The following is an 11,916-nucleotide window of genomic DNA, read 5'->3' on the forward strand; positions in this document are numbered from 1 at the left end:
AGCGGCCAAGAATATGTAAAAATGTGGCATCCTTCAACTCGCATCACAGTGCTTAATATGGGAAAGCAAGTGCCTAATGCTGCAGATAACTTTTGCCTCCTTATCTATCTACATCTTGGACAATTTTTGAAAACTCTTCTTTTTGTATCTTTGCAGATAAAGACCTACAAAGAGAGAAAGAGAAGCTGGAAATGGAGTCCTCTTCCTTGCGGTCCATGAATGAGGACCAAAGAAGGCATATTGAGATCCGAGACCAAGCCTTAAATAACGCTCAGGCCAAGGTGGTGAAGTTGGAAGAAGAAGTAAGTATGAACATCCTGTTGGATATACATCTAGAATATACATCCATAAGATTATAATGTTGTGGTATCCATTGTAATTGTAGAACCAAGCTCTACTCCATTCTCTTTTGTGTAAGCCTTTGACCCAAGTTTGCATAAAGGGCCTATATCAAATATATAAGTCATTGTTATGAAGCTGATCATTTATAGGCCCGTTCCTCAGGATAGGTCATCAATATTAGTTGGGTGGGGTTCCTTCACCCGGCTTCCTCATGATCAGGTGTTCCTTGTAGCCTTTAGGGCTAGACCTAACACTTTGAATTGAGCCAGAAGCACAGCTCCATTAAAAGTGTAGTGGTCCCACAAATCTGATATTGATGTCCTATCCTGAGGAGAGGTAATCTATATCTTTTACCCAGAAAACCACTTTTATCTGAGACAAGATCTGTCTTGCTTTATTCGGTTTTTCATGCTTTGTAGCAATAGTAAAACCTTGGTTTTATTTTTCAGCTGTTAATATCTTAAACCAAAATTTGGTGGCCATGAATATTCATACCTAAGCCAGTTATATCAATTTTTATAATCATTTATACATAAGTAGGTCGCATTCACACATCCATATAAGTTCATCTCAGTTAAACCCATGTTTGAGCTGTGACACATCTAAGGAATATGGATGTATAACACATCTGGAGCGCAGACATGTGAATCTGGCCTTAACAGTATATGCTATTAGCATATCTTTCAAGTGTGACATCCCTGGTATTATTCACACACTACATCATTCCTTGGTCATCTTGAGTAATCAGATCATCACTATTATTGGTTTGTTAGGCATAAAGCATGTGACAACTCCCTTTAAAGACAACCTGTCACCACAAAATGCAGTGGAATATACAGGCAGTATGGTATAGAGCAGGAGGAGCTGAGCAGATGGATGTATAGTTATGTGGGAAAAGATTCAGTAAAACTTGTACGTTATACCTTTTTATATCTTTGCTCTTTCTGACTTCATTTGTACACGGGGTCGGTCTTATCCGTGACTGATGGCATTCTCTGTATAAATATATGTGTGTGTGTGTGTATATATATATATATATATATATATATATATATATTTATATATGAGAGAAAGGCCTACATAAAGATGCCCACAGAAGAGCTTTGCATTGATTAGTGTAGTGTATGATCTAATTGAGTAACTACAGGGGGCTGTCTCTGATCAGGGTTCAAAAATGATAAGTAAATAGGTTTGCAAGACCAAGAAATGCCCCTTTGGTTTACTTTTAATCATCTTCAATAAAGATTATAATTGTTGGTTACTGGTTAGTAAAATCCCTGCATCTCCTCACCCTCCACATTCCAGGATGGTTTTACCACTCGCACTCCTGTAAGTGGCTCCACATTCCCCAAACTGTCATCTCCCGACTCGTAATGAAGCACAGATTGCCAGATTGGACTTTAACTGCTTCATTTACCCTTTACTTTCTAAAGCTAGAGGAGAAATTCTTAATACACGGCAGGGAGTCTGGGCAGTGTCTGAGAAAGGAATGTTCAATAAATGAAGATGGAAGATTTTTTTTTTATTTTTCTTGTTTTGCTGTCTGGAAAACATCAGGCACTTTGTAACATTCCACAGACAAGGGAACGTTGCTGCTCAGGCTCCAAGACCGGTGGGACAACCTACCTTCTGCATCCTTCTTTATGTACTGCCTTATGTTCAGGCAAAAATTACCACATGATGCACAAACCAAATCCTTTTTAAAACAGAATATTATATCTAAATTAAATTAATAAAATGAAAAACAAAAAAAATAATTATATATATATATATATATATATATATATATATATATATATATATATAAAATGTAAAGTACCATACTTAAACAGTCAAAAAGCCTGAACAAAGTATGAAAACTTTCATTTAATCAAGTTTGGGGGCAACTATCATAAAATAAGCATCCAGTATGGAGTATGCAGTCAACCATATACAGTTTTGCAGAGTGTTATATTTATTCGTCCCTAAGATATTGAACACAGTGGTTAAAAAGTCTCTAAGTAAGTACTGTAATATAATTCATGTGATCATAATAAGCTACTGTTTGTCCTAATGTAACAAAGCAGTGTAAGCAAACCCTAATAGTTTAAATCATGAGTGCAGTGCCTAGCATATCTCGTGTTTATATGGCACCCCTGCTCGATGGGGGGTGTACAGTGCAGCAGATAAGTACGATTTTATGTGGACAGTGCATATTTATATCCAGCAATATATAGCTAAGTGCTGCAAGGGTTAAACATCAGAGCATAGCGGCATGTTCTTGGCCATCTCCTGTGTTTTGCGTAGTGTGATGACAATTATGACTCTGCGATGGACTGGCATGTCTGGCCAACCTTATACCATAAGAGGTATCCTGAGCAGCACATATAAACAGAGGGGATTCCTCTCATAGTTCCGTCAAGTGCAGACTAAAAGAGACTTTGCTTGGCAAGCGCTTGGGATATACTGGATTCTTTACATACTAGCACTGCACCATAAAAGGAACGAGGACATAATGTCGGAACATTACTGCATCACTCGTTACATTCAACTCTTTCCTTGGCTCAGGAGCCAGGACTTGATCTTCATAAAAGAGAACAAATTATAATATACACTTTCATTGCTGGCATAAATGCTAATTTTGACTTTGTTTCCCAGCAGGGGGTGGGTGGGGTGCAGGGATCCGCAAATGTTCGGGCTACTGGGAATAGACATTTTGTGTTAGAATAATCCATCAATTATATGATTTGATCCTTGTCTTAGAAAGTAAAAAAAAAAAAAAGTAATGAGAGGTACTTAACTCTAAAAAGGGGCTTTTTGTATTGCTGTTGCATGACGAGCATAAACGGGTTAAGGAAAGTTATTCTCATCTCTTTGAAATGTGACCAAACTGGTATAGTACTGTTTTGCCTCCCATGCAAGCACGTATAGACAGGACTCTGATATTGTCATTCACCTGTCGTGCCAATTACGGCATGAGGAATATATATACATCCTTAGACCTCTTCATCTATCAGAATTTAGAATTGATGCACTGCTCAGAGGCCATATGCCTCCCTAGCAGAATCTGGCTGGGAATGGTTTAGTACCTTCTCCATTGTTCATGGTGTTTTGTTCAGATCTGGAGAATAACCTCAATGGCCCAGGACTAGCTATGTACATACAATACGTATAGCCAAAGGATTCTGGAGAGTTGGATATTCACAATATTGAAATCTATTTCACATTTAATGAAAATTTATGAAGCCCTAAAAAAATGATTCTCAAATTTTGGTGCACAGCGTTTTGCTCAAAAATTTGTACCATTTTCTAATTTTACACCATTCTTACTGCTCTTGAAAAATAGTGGAAAATGGTTGTGGATTTAGCAAAGGTGGCTTTTTCAGAAAGCCACAAAATATGGCAAAGTAATATCTCTAGATGAGAGTTATCATTAAAGATGTGCCAGCGTGCAAAGTTTAACCATTTGGCACAAATTATGGCAACGAAGACCAACTTCATGTTTTTTTTTTTTTCTCTAATACTGTACAAATCCAAATACAGAATTCTGATTACATCTAGAGATGAGCGAATTTCATATTTTGAAATCCGTTCACGCTTTGTTTGGCGGTAAAAAAGCAGAATTGCGTTATGGATTCCGTTACCACGGACCATAACGCAATTCTATGACGGAATGGCTTTAGAGGCATTCCGTTATTCATTCAGTCATAATAGAGGTCTATGGGCTGAAAAACGGATCCGTCCCGTTTCCGTTATGCATTCCCTCATCGAATTACTTTATGGTCCGTGGTAACGGAATCCATAACGCAATTCTGCTTTTACCACCAAACGAAGCTTGAGCGAATTTCATAACATTAAAATTCGCTCATCTCTAATTATATCTTATTAGAGAGCAGCGCTCAGATGAAAACCACTTCATCAGAGCCAAGCTGTTAGTTCTATGTCCAGCAGTAGAGAGAAATCAGTGTCTGCTTCCACTGGTAATCTGTCGAGAAGTTGGCTACCAAAAATAGCAAATAAATATGTCCTAGATTTTTATGTAGATCCAAACTGTAAAACTTGAATGAATCTGAAAATTGTACCTTCAGTCTGGGGTTGGAAAAATCCATGGGTTATGGTCACGTAGAGACATGCGCCATATGAAGGGAGTTTTGTTAAAGCCACACTTTCCAATTCATTTCTAGTTGAAGAAGAAGCAAGTATATGTTGACAAAGTAGAAAAGATGCAACAGGCTTTGGCCCAGCTCCAGGCTGCCTGTGAGAAGCGTGAACAACTGGAACACAGACTACGCACCAGGCTGGAAAGAGAACTGGAATCCCTACGAATGCAGCAGGTACAACCAACAGTTTTTTTTATCTTATCGATTTTGTTATTTAATCATCCCCCCAAAAAAATAATAATTTAGTTTTCCACAATGGCAGCCAAGGCGAGAGTTCCTGCAATGCTATGCCTGTGCTGTGGAGTCCTTAAAGGGATTCTCCAAGAACAAAGACAATGAAAATACATAAATATTACTTTATTATAAATATATTCTCAAATACTTTTTATTAGTTATGATGTATTGTTTTGTCTGGGGAATAATCATTAGGAGAAATAACATTGGCCGTTGTCCTATTAGTACACACAAAACCTGTCCTAATCACACAGGAGCGAAAGAACTGCCTCATTCTCCTCTCTGCTCTACTTGTCAGAGATTATTATCCTGAATACAGTTTAATACGATCTTCAGCTGAATCTCTGGGGAATGGAGTTTATGAGGAGACATGAAGCACAGAGAGGAGATGGGGTGTGGGTAATGAGCAGCAGCTCTTGTGTGCAGTCTCCATTACCACAGTCTGTCCTGTCCATTCTTTCGGTACTTCATGTCTCCTCATGAACTCCTTTCCTATAAAGATTCAGCTTAAGATCTTATCATCTGTATTCAGAATCATAATCCCTGACAAAGCAGAGCAGAGAGGAGGATGAGGCAGCTATTTAGCTCAGCGTTGTGACGTAACTTGTCCTGCTGTTGGATGAGGACAGGTTTTGTGTGTACTAATAGGATGGCGGCCATTCTATTTCTCCTGATGATTGCTCCCGACCCAGGAATATCGAGGACTCCACAGCACATATGCGGTACCTCATGTTAAAATTAAAACTGAGCAATATGTAAAGAAATCTCCTCTGTGTCTCAAGAGATAAGCCATGTCTCCAGAGCTAAGCCATGTCTATGACTGGCTGTAAGCAGGAGCCAGCCTCCCCCTCTGATATCTGCAGTATGACACAGATTGAAAATATAAGAGATCAGCAGGAAATTGATCCCTGTGTTCTCTACTGAATTTCTTCAAGACTGTTTCAGCAACATGCAGAAAATCCTGTTGAATAAAAAAACCATATAACAACAAATTCTAACTCCACACAGTTTTTCTGCAACTGTGATGCAATAAAAAAAATTCATAGATGTTCTTATATTACCTGATGGTTATTTTGGGCAGACTAAAACAGCCCTGGTCTAGCAAATACCTGGATGTAATTGCAAAAAGCAAGCTTGGAGAAAATCTTTCTAATGTATGATACAAATAGAGCACAAGTATACGACATGCATGGAAACTGGGAAATGTGATGCTACTGTTCGTCTTGTAATTGTTTGCAGCTCTCCAGATTCTGAATATGCCCCTTTGTATTATGGTATTATCATAATGCACACACACATTAAATATACATTGGCCTTCTTATAGCAGACCAACAGACGCCCCAGAAATAGCCAGTATAAATTTAGTTCTTTCTTTGGCCCAAGCAAAGTGCTGTGTGTGCACATTACTTGGAGATTATTTGCACAGTCAGGTCATTGCAAACCCCCAGCCTTCCAAGAGTCCTGCAAAAAAACTAGTAGAGGTGAACTGTGGTCAGCAGCTCCCGCAGAGAGCCAGCAAAATGATCATCTTGTTTGTGTGTTGTGTCCAGAATGAGATCCTGCTCCCCTCAAGCTGCTTCTTCGAGGACTGGAATTGTCAGCTGAGTCTACTGTATCTTTCATGCCTGTATGTAGAGAGTCTTTATATCAATGCTTCATTGTTCTGCTCTCATTTGCATTATACAAAGATCTCAACCGTCTAATTTTTTAATGTGTGTCTTAAAAATGATATTTCAAAGTCAAAGAGATTTTTATTTTTGTACTGGAGATCAGACCACTGGTGCATGTAAACTCTGGTCATTACCTGCTTCTGCAGGTTTATGATACCTTGAGAACCATTGCCTCTTTTCTTACCATCCATTAAATTGTAACTGTAGAGAAACCCAATAAAGTAAATAGTGTCAATCAGTGTAGGTGTGTTTTAAAATGGAGCAGTCAAAATGTCATGGGTTCTATATACAGAATGGCCAAGTCTCTAAATATCATGGTTCAGATGCAGAACTAAAATGAACTGGGGTATCCCTCCACTGCTTCTGGCTTTGTCCTGGTTGCAGCTGATAGGAGGGGCGCCGGTTTCCAGACCCCCACAATCTGATATTGATCCTAAGCAAAATATGCTATGAATTGGCAGTTCTTAGGGTGTTCAATGTACTTTTGACCTTTCAATTCATATAAATTTTTTAGCCACAGTTAAAGGCTGCAGCAGATTTATACTTGCACATATGGCTCACGATGCCACACAAGTACTGAAGCTTACTGCAGATGCCTTTGCTATTTAGTGGAGCTTACTCAAGTTTATATCCTGTGTTACAGCGCCAGGGGAACTCTCAATCCGCCAGTGTTTCTGAGTATAATGCTGTCGCCCTAATGGAGCTACTCCGGGAGAAGGAGGAGAGAGTGCTAGCTCTTGAAGCAGACATGACCAAGTGGGAGCAGAAGTACTTGGAGGAAAGTGTTATGAGACAGTTTGCACTAGATGCCGCTGCTACTGTGGCTGCTCAGAGGTGAGTATAAATTATATTTTGTGGGCTATATCTGCACCATAAGATAGCTTCCTGACCCATGCATGTCCCCCCAACACCGGTTTCTTGTGCTGTATAACTTCATTTAATGAAGAATTCAATGTAGACGCTGGACCCTTTTTTTCCATCTCTACCTTTTCAAGTGTTCACGCCACATGTTGGGTTGGCAGATTGACAACAGCTCCTAACCGAGAATGGTGGACCATACTTCTGACCTTCCCCTTGTCACTGCCTGGCTATCAAATGCTAACTTATGTAGTGTGGTCCACCAGTATCTTGGTGGATTGTCTGGTTATATGATCGTTATTTAGTGGCTATTAACTAGAAGAAAGCTGAGGCCTGGTGAAAGGGCCAGAAAGGAAAAGAGAAATTGAGGTATCTGGCTAGGGGCTAGTTAAGATTAAGCCGAATATATCACTGGAAAATTGAATCAAAGCTGCATTTTCCTGCCTTGTGCAAAATGTTCTTTTTTCACGCTTTACGTTTTCACTATCAGGCAGGGTTTTCTTCTCATAGGTTATTCACTTGGCAGTCTTCAAATCCTAGTCAGTGCTGATGTAGTAAAAACGTGGCCAAGACCCTATAGATGGCTCTTTGGTATACTCTGCATTCTCCCCTTATCTTATCTCCTGGTGTGCTCTTCTCAGGACTCTGTGTTGGAATTTACTAGTTATTTCAGGGACATGGCTGTTTGAAGAGCTGAAAGTTGTAAAACGGCATATCTGGGTTCTGAGCCAGCTGGCGTAAGCAAATTATTTAACTGTGTATGCTCTGGGTACGTGCACTCTGTCTTTTCTGCAAGAGACCAATGCATACTTTTTAGAAATTCTAGTCAATTCCATATAATTGTTGCCCTGATCGGCTACTTCTAACATGTTTACGAAGGAGGAGCACTGTAAAATTGTTATCATATCTTACTGAATGGAGTTTAGTGGCACCCTTAAGAATCCATTGTCCTTAAACATTATCTAAGGTGTGTGTGTGGCACTAGAATCTTAATTTTCACTGCAATGGCTGTAGCTGTATGCAGATAGTGTTTGATAATGCTGATCACTCAAAATAATGTGTAGCTACTTGGGTGCATGATAGGCATTCCTTATTTTTTAGGCAGCCTTTTTTTTCTAGCCTCCATGTTGTAAAATGACAACTACACCGCCAGTGAGCTTCGATGAAGCACTATTGTTGTCCTGAAAACTGATTGAGTGGCATAAGTGATAAATAGTGTACTGGTGGTCAGGATAATAAATCTGGTAAACCTAGCAATAATACCACAATTACCAGTTAAAATTTTCCACCAAATTAGAAGTGAATGTCAAAATGTACTGCTGTATTTTGGCATGCCAGATAGAAATTCTACTAACGTCCACCTTGCTACAGTTCCTTTTTGCAGTGGTGTCCATCATTTCACCCTCCATTCATTCTCCAACTTTTTTTGCTTATCCAGCAACATTGAAATATTTCTTTTGGTTCCTTTCATCCCATTACTCCATAACCTGACTTGATTATTCTGCCTACGTACTGTGTAGTGTCAGGTGTGGTTTCGCTTACTCAGAAACATACCTGACATAGGAGCTAAAAAGTAACACAAGCTGCAAATGCATTTGTGAAATACAGGAGGGCATCCTCCGCATCTAGAGACTATGGAGCTCCGTGCCAGTGGAAGTTGTGCTGGCTGATTCCCTGAACAAGTCCAAGCAGGGTCTGGATGCCTTTCTTGAATTTAGAAATATTGCAGGACCAGGTAATGGGTACTAGATTTTTAGAGATGGGGCATTGTTCCAGGGATTTGTTCTGATAGCCAGATTTGGAGTCGGGAATTAATTTTCTCCCTTACTTTAGGGCAATTAGCAGCTACCTATTGAGGTTTTTTTTTTTTTTTTTCCTTTCTCTGGATTGACACGGTACGATTGCAGTTTGGACTTTATTGACCTGTGTCTTTTTCAAATTTTACCAACTATCGTATGTACTTTTTGCAGTGCAGATGAGAATGGAGACTGCCGTTATACCCAGCTTAGCTTTTATATTTTCAGTTACTTATTCTTGACGTTTTCCAGTGTCTTGTGTCATGAATGAAATATGTGCGGTTTTGTTAATCTGTTTTATTTACATGTCTTATTTCAGGGACACCGGCTCAATAAGCCATTCTCCTAGTTCAAGTTTTGATACTAGTGTGGAGGCCCGTATCCAGAAGGAAGAAGAAGAGATACTTTTGGCCAATAGAAGATGTGTAGACATGGAAGGAAGGTGAGATCCAGAGGGCACAGTTATGTGGTAACAATCTAGAATAGACATTGAGTATGTTTGGATTTATAGTCCTCATGAAGCAATGGACTTTTATAGACCAGTGGCTGATGCACTCTTCTTAACATGCCTGATTATATCAATTGTAAATGTGACTATTGCAAAGCATTGAGTCATGTATTGTAAATGTTAAAACATGAAATGATGGCATAAAACCCCTTTCCTAGTGGGTCTGTCACGAAAAGTTTCTAGAATAAGATTGTCATGGGACCTACGGTAGTAACAGACAGATATAAGCTAGTACACAACATTTATGGTAAATATAATTTTCTGTGTTTCCAAAATCACAATTTGGTGTAAGAGCACTGGAAGTCATGATGATGTGCCGATTCCATCGCATGACAGATCCAAATGGTGGCTGATAGACCCCATCCAAAATGCTGTTTTTTGGGTTTCTATTGAGGTTTATGTAGTTTTCACAGCTGGAATTGGCCTTGCATTATGCACTATTCATGCTGTCATAAGTGACCAAAGACCAGTGGCAAAATGATCAAAGCATAAGCATGTAAAATATTAACTTTAGAAAATGTAATTTAGAAAAACTTCCTCTATGTCAGGATAAAGACTCTTCATGCTCAGATAATTGAGAAGGATGCCATGATTAAGGTGCTTCAACAACGTTCTCGTAAAGACACCAGCAAAACGGATCAACCATCTTCCATGCGTCCATCAAAGTCCCTTATGTCTATCTCAAATGCCAGCTCTGGGCTACTCTCTCATTCTTCTACACTCAGCAGTACTCCTATCTTGGAGGAAAAGAGAGAGGACAAGAGCTGGAAAGGCAGCTTGGGTAAGATACATCACTGTATGGGATAATAATTGTATTGGCTGCATCATTTATCTACAGCCTCTTTAGTTATTTAGTTTAAATGAAAAAAAGCTAAGGGAAGCTGGACAAGATAGGATTGTATGTTGTTTTTTAATGTTTTATTAGTGTCTTATGTATTTCTATATGTTTTGTGCAGGAGTTCTCTTAGGAACAGAATATCGCTCAGAGTCCATCTCATCCACTCCGTCTCCTGTACTTCCATCCACACCCCAACTTTCTGGACATTCAAAGTCTGGTAGCAAAGACTGCTGCACACAGACAGATAAAAATAATGAGCAAAGCAAAGCCCCTTCAGTGGCTGCATCTCCAGGCCCGGGGAGGCTGGCCACTCCGAGCCCCATGTATAGCTCTGAGAAAACAGGTAAATGTGAATCGCATAATGACTGATGTCTTTTGAAATAGCAGTGTAGTAATCCTTTATTTGAAATGTCTGTGTACTGATCATTCTGATTATTTGGCACTTATAATGTATAAGGGTACATTCACACAGTTAGGTTACCTGATGCAGTTTTGGAAGCCAAAATCAGGTGGATTATAAAAGGAGAGAAGGACATATGAAGGACAAATATGACTTTTTAAAAAAAAAATATTCACTCCTAGTTTTGGCTTCCAAAACTGCACGCAGAAACCTGACCAAGTGGTCGTACCCTACCTTTGTTACTTTGATATTAAAATGAATGTTGCTCCTTTCCTCCACAGATGCAGTTTTCCAGTCCAGCACTTTGGATAGAAAAAATCCCATCCCGTCCCTGGACCAAGATCTTACAGATGGGGAATTGGTGGAATATCTTATATAAACAAGATATTTCAAATTTTATTTTTTATTATTTTTATTTTAACTATTATGGTATTTATAGGAAGATCTACCCCAAACATATTTATACATATTTGAAGATTTGTTTTTCAGTCACGCAGACTTTTTATATTTGTAAATTACATAAATGCCTTTTGTACAGACCTGAAGGGACTTTAGTGCTGAAAGTAATCTATAATTGTTGGCGGAAAGACTATGAATGATTTCTCTTTGTCGCTTAAAGCACATGGGCCATCTGCTGGCAGAGGACTTGGCACCCAGTCTTGTTGGTTAACATTTTTGGATACATAGGTGAACCTTTGTCTTCTGAATGTAGAAGGAATGAAATAAACTCCATTCTCCTGGGCAGCAGCATACTTTCATGTCGTCTCCCTACTTTTTAAGAGAATGGAAACATGTACCAGCTTTTATGTAGTAGATGGTAAAACTTAAAGATAACGTATGATATATGGCCTTTTCCGCGGAGGTCCTGTTTGCGAAACAATAAAAATTATGCTAGAGAGCATGATGGTAACCAATCTATGTGAGCATGATAGTGACCACTCCAGGTGAGCATGACGGATCCCCCTCCTGCATTGTGTGCTGCCTCTAACATTCCAATGTTCTAATTACAACGTGCCGAGCTCTTATTATCTAGAATGCATGATGATATAGGCATTACTAAAGAACAGAATATGATGCAAATAAATATCTATTTAGGAATTTACAGAAGGAGATGTATTTTAAGGATGTGCA

At 39.0% G+C, this 11,916-nt stretch overlaps 1 protein-coding gene across 3 annotated transcripts in view; it reads left to right on the plus strand.

The window, feature by feature from the left end:
• The window catches only part of AMOT (angiomotin), a 58,597-nt gene extending 47,068 nt beyond the window's left edge, over positions 1-11,529 (plus strand). For all 3 annotated transcript variants that reach the window (XM_044306131.1, XM_044306133.1, XM_044306134.1), the window contains 7 exons: positions 157-302; positions 4,506-4,655; positions 7,029-7,219; positions 9,359-9,481; positions 10,096-10,328; positions 10,504-10,728; positions 11,067-11,529. In XM_044306131.1, the coding sequence (XP_044162066.1) occupies positions 157-302; positions 4,506-4,655; positions 7,029-7,219; positions 9,359-9,481; positions 10,096-10,328; positions 10,504-10,728; positions 11,067-11,164 (1,166 nt within the window). In that variant the 3' untranslated portion in view covers positions 11,165-11,529. The remainder of the gene's footprint in view (positions 1-156; positions 303-4,505; positions 4,656-7,028; positions 7,220-9,358; positions 9,482-10,095; positions 10,329-10,503; positions 10,729-11,066) is intronic.
• The last annotated feature ends 387 nt before the right edge of the window (positions 11,530-11,916 follow it).

The sequence above is a fragment of the Bufo gargarizans genome, chromosome 9 (assembly GCF_014858855.1).
Source record: "Bufo gargarizans isolate SCDJY-AF-19 chromosome 9, ASM1485885v1, whole genome shotgun sequence".
In the NCBI taxonomy this organism is placed as follows: Eukaryota; Metazoa; Chordata; class Amphibia; order Anura; family Bufonidae; genus Bufo; species Bufo gargarizans.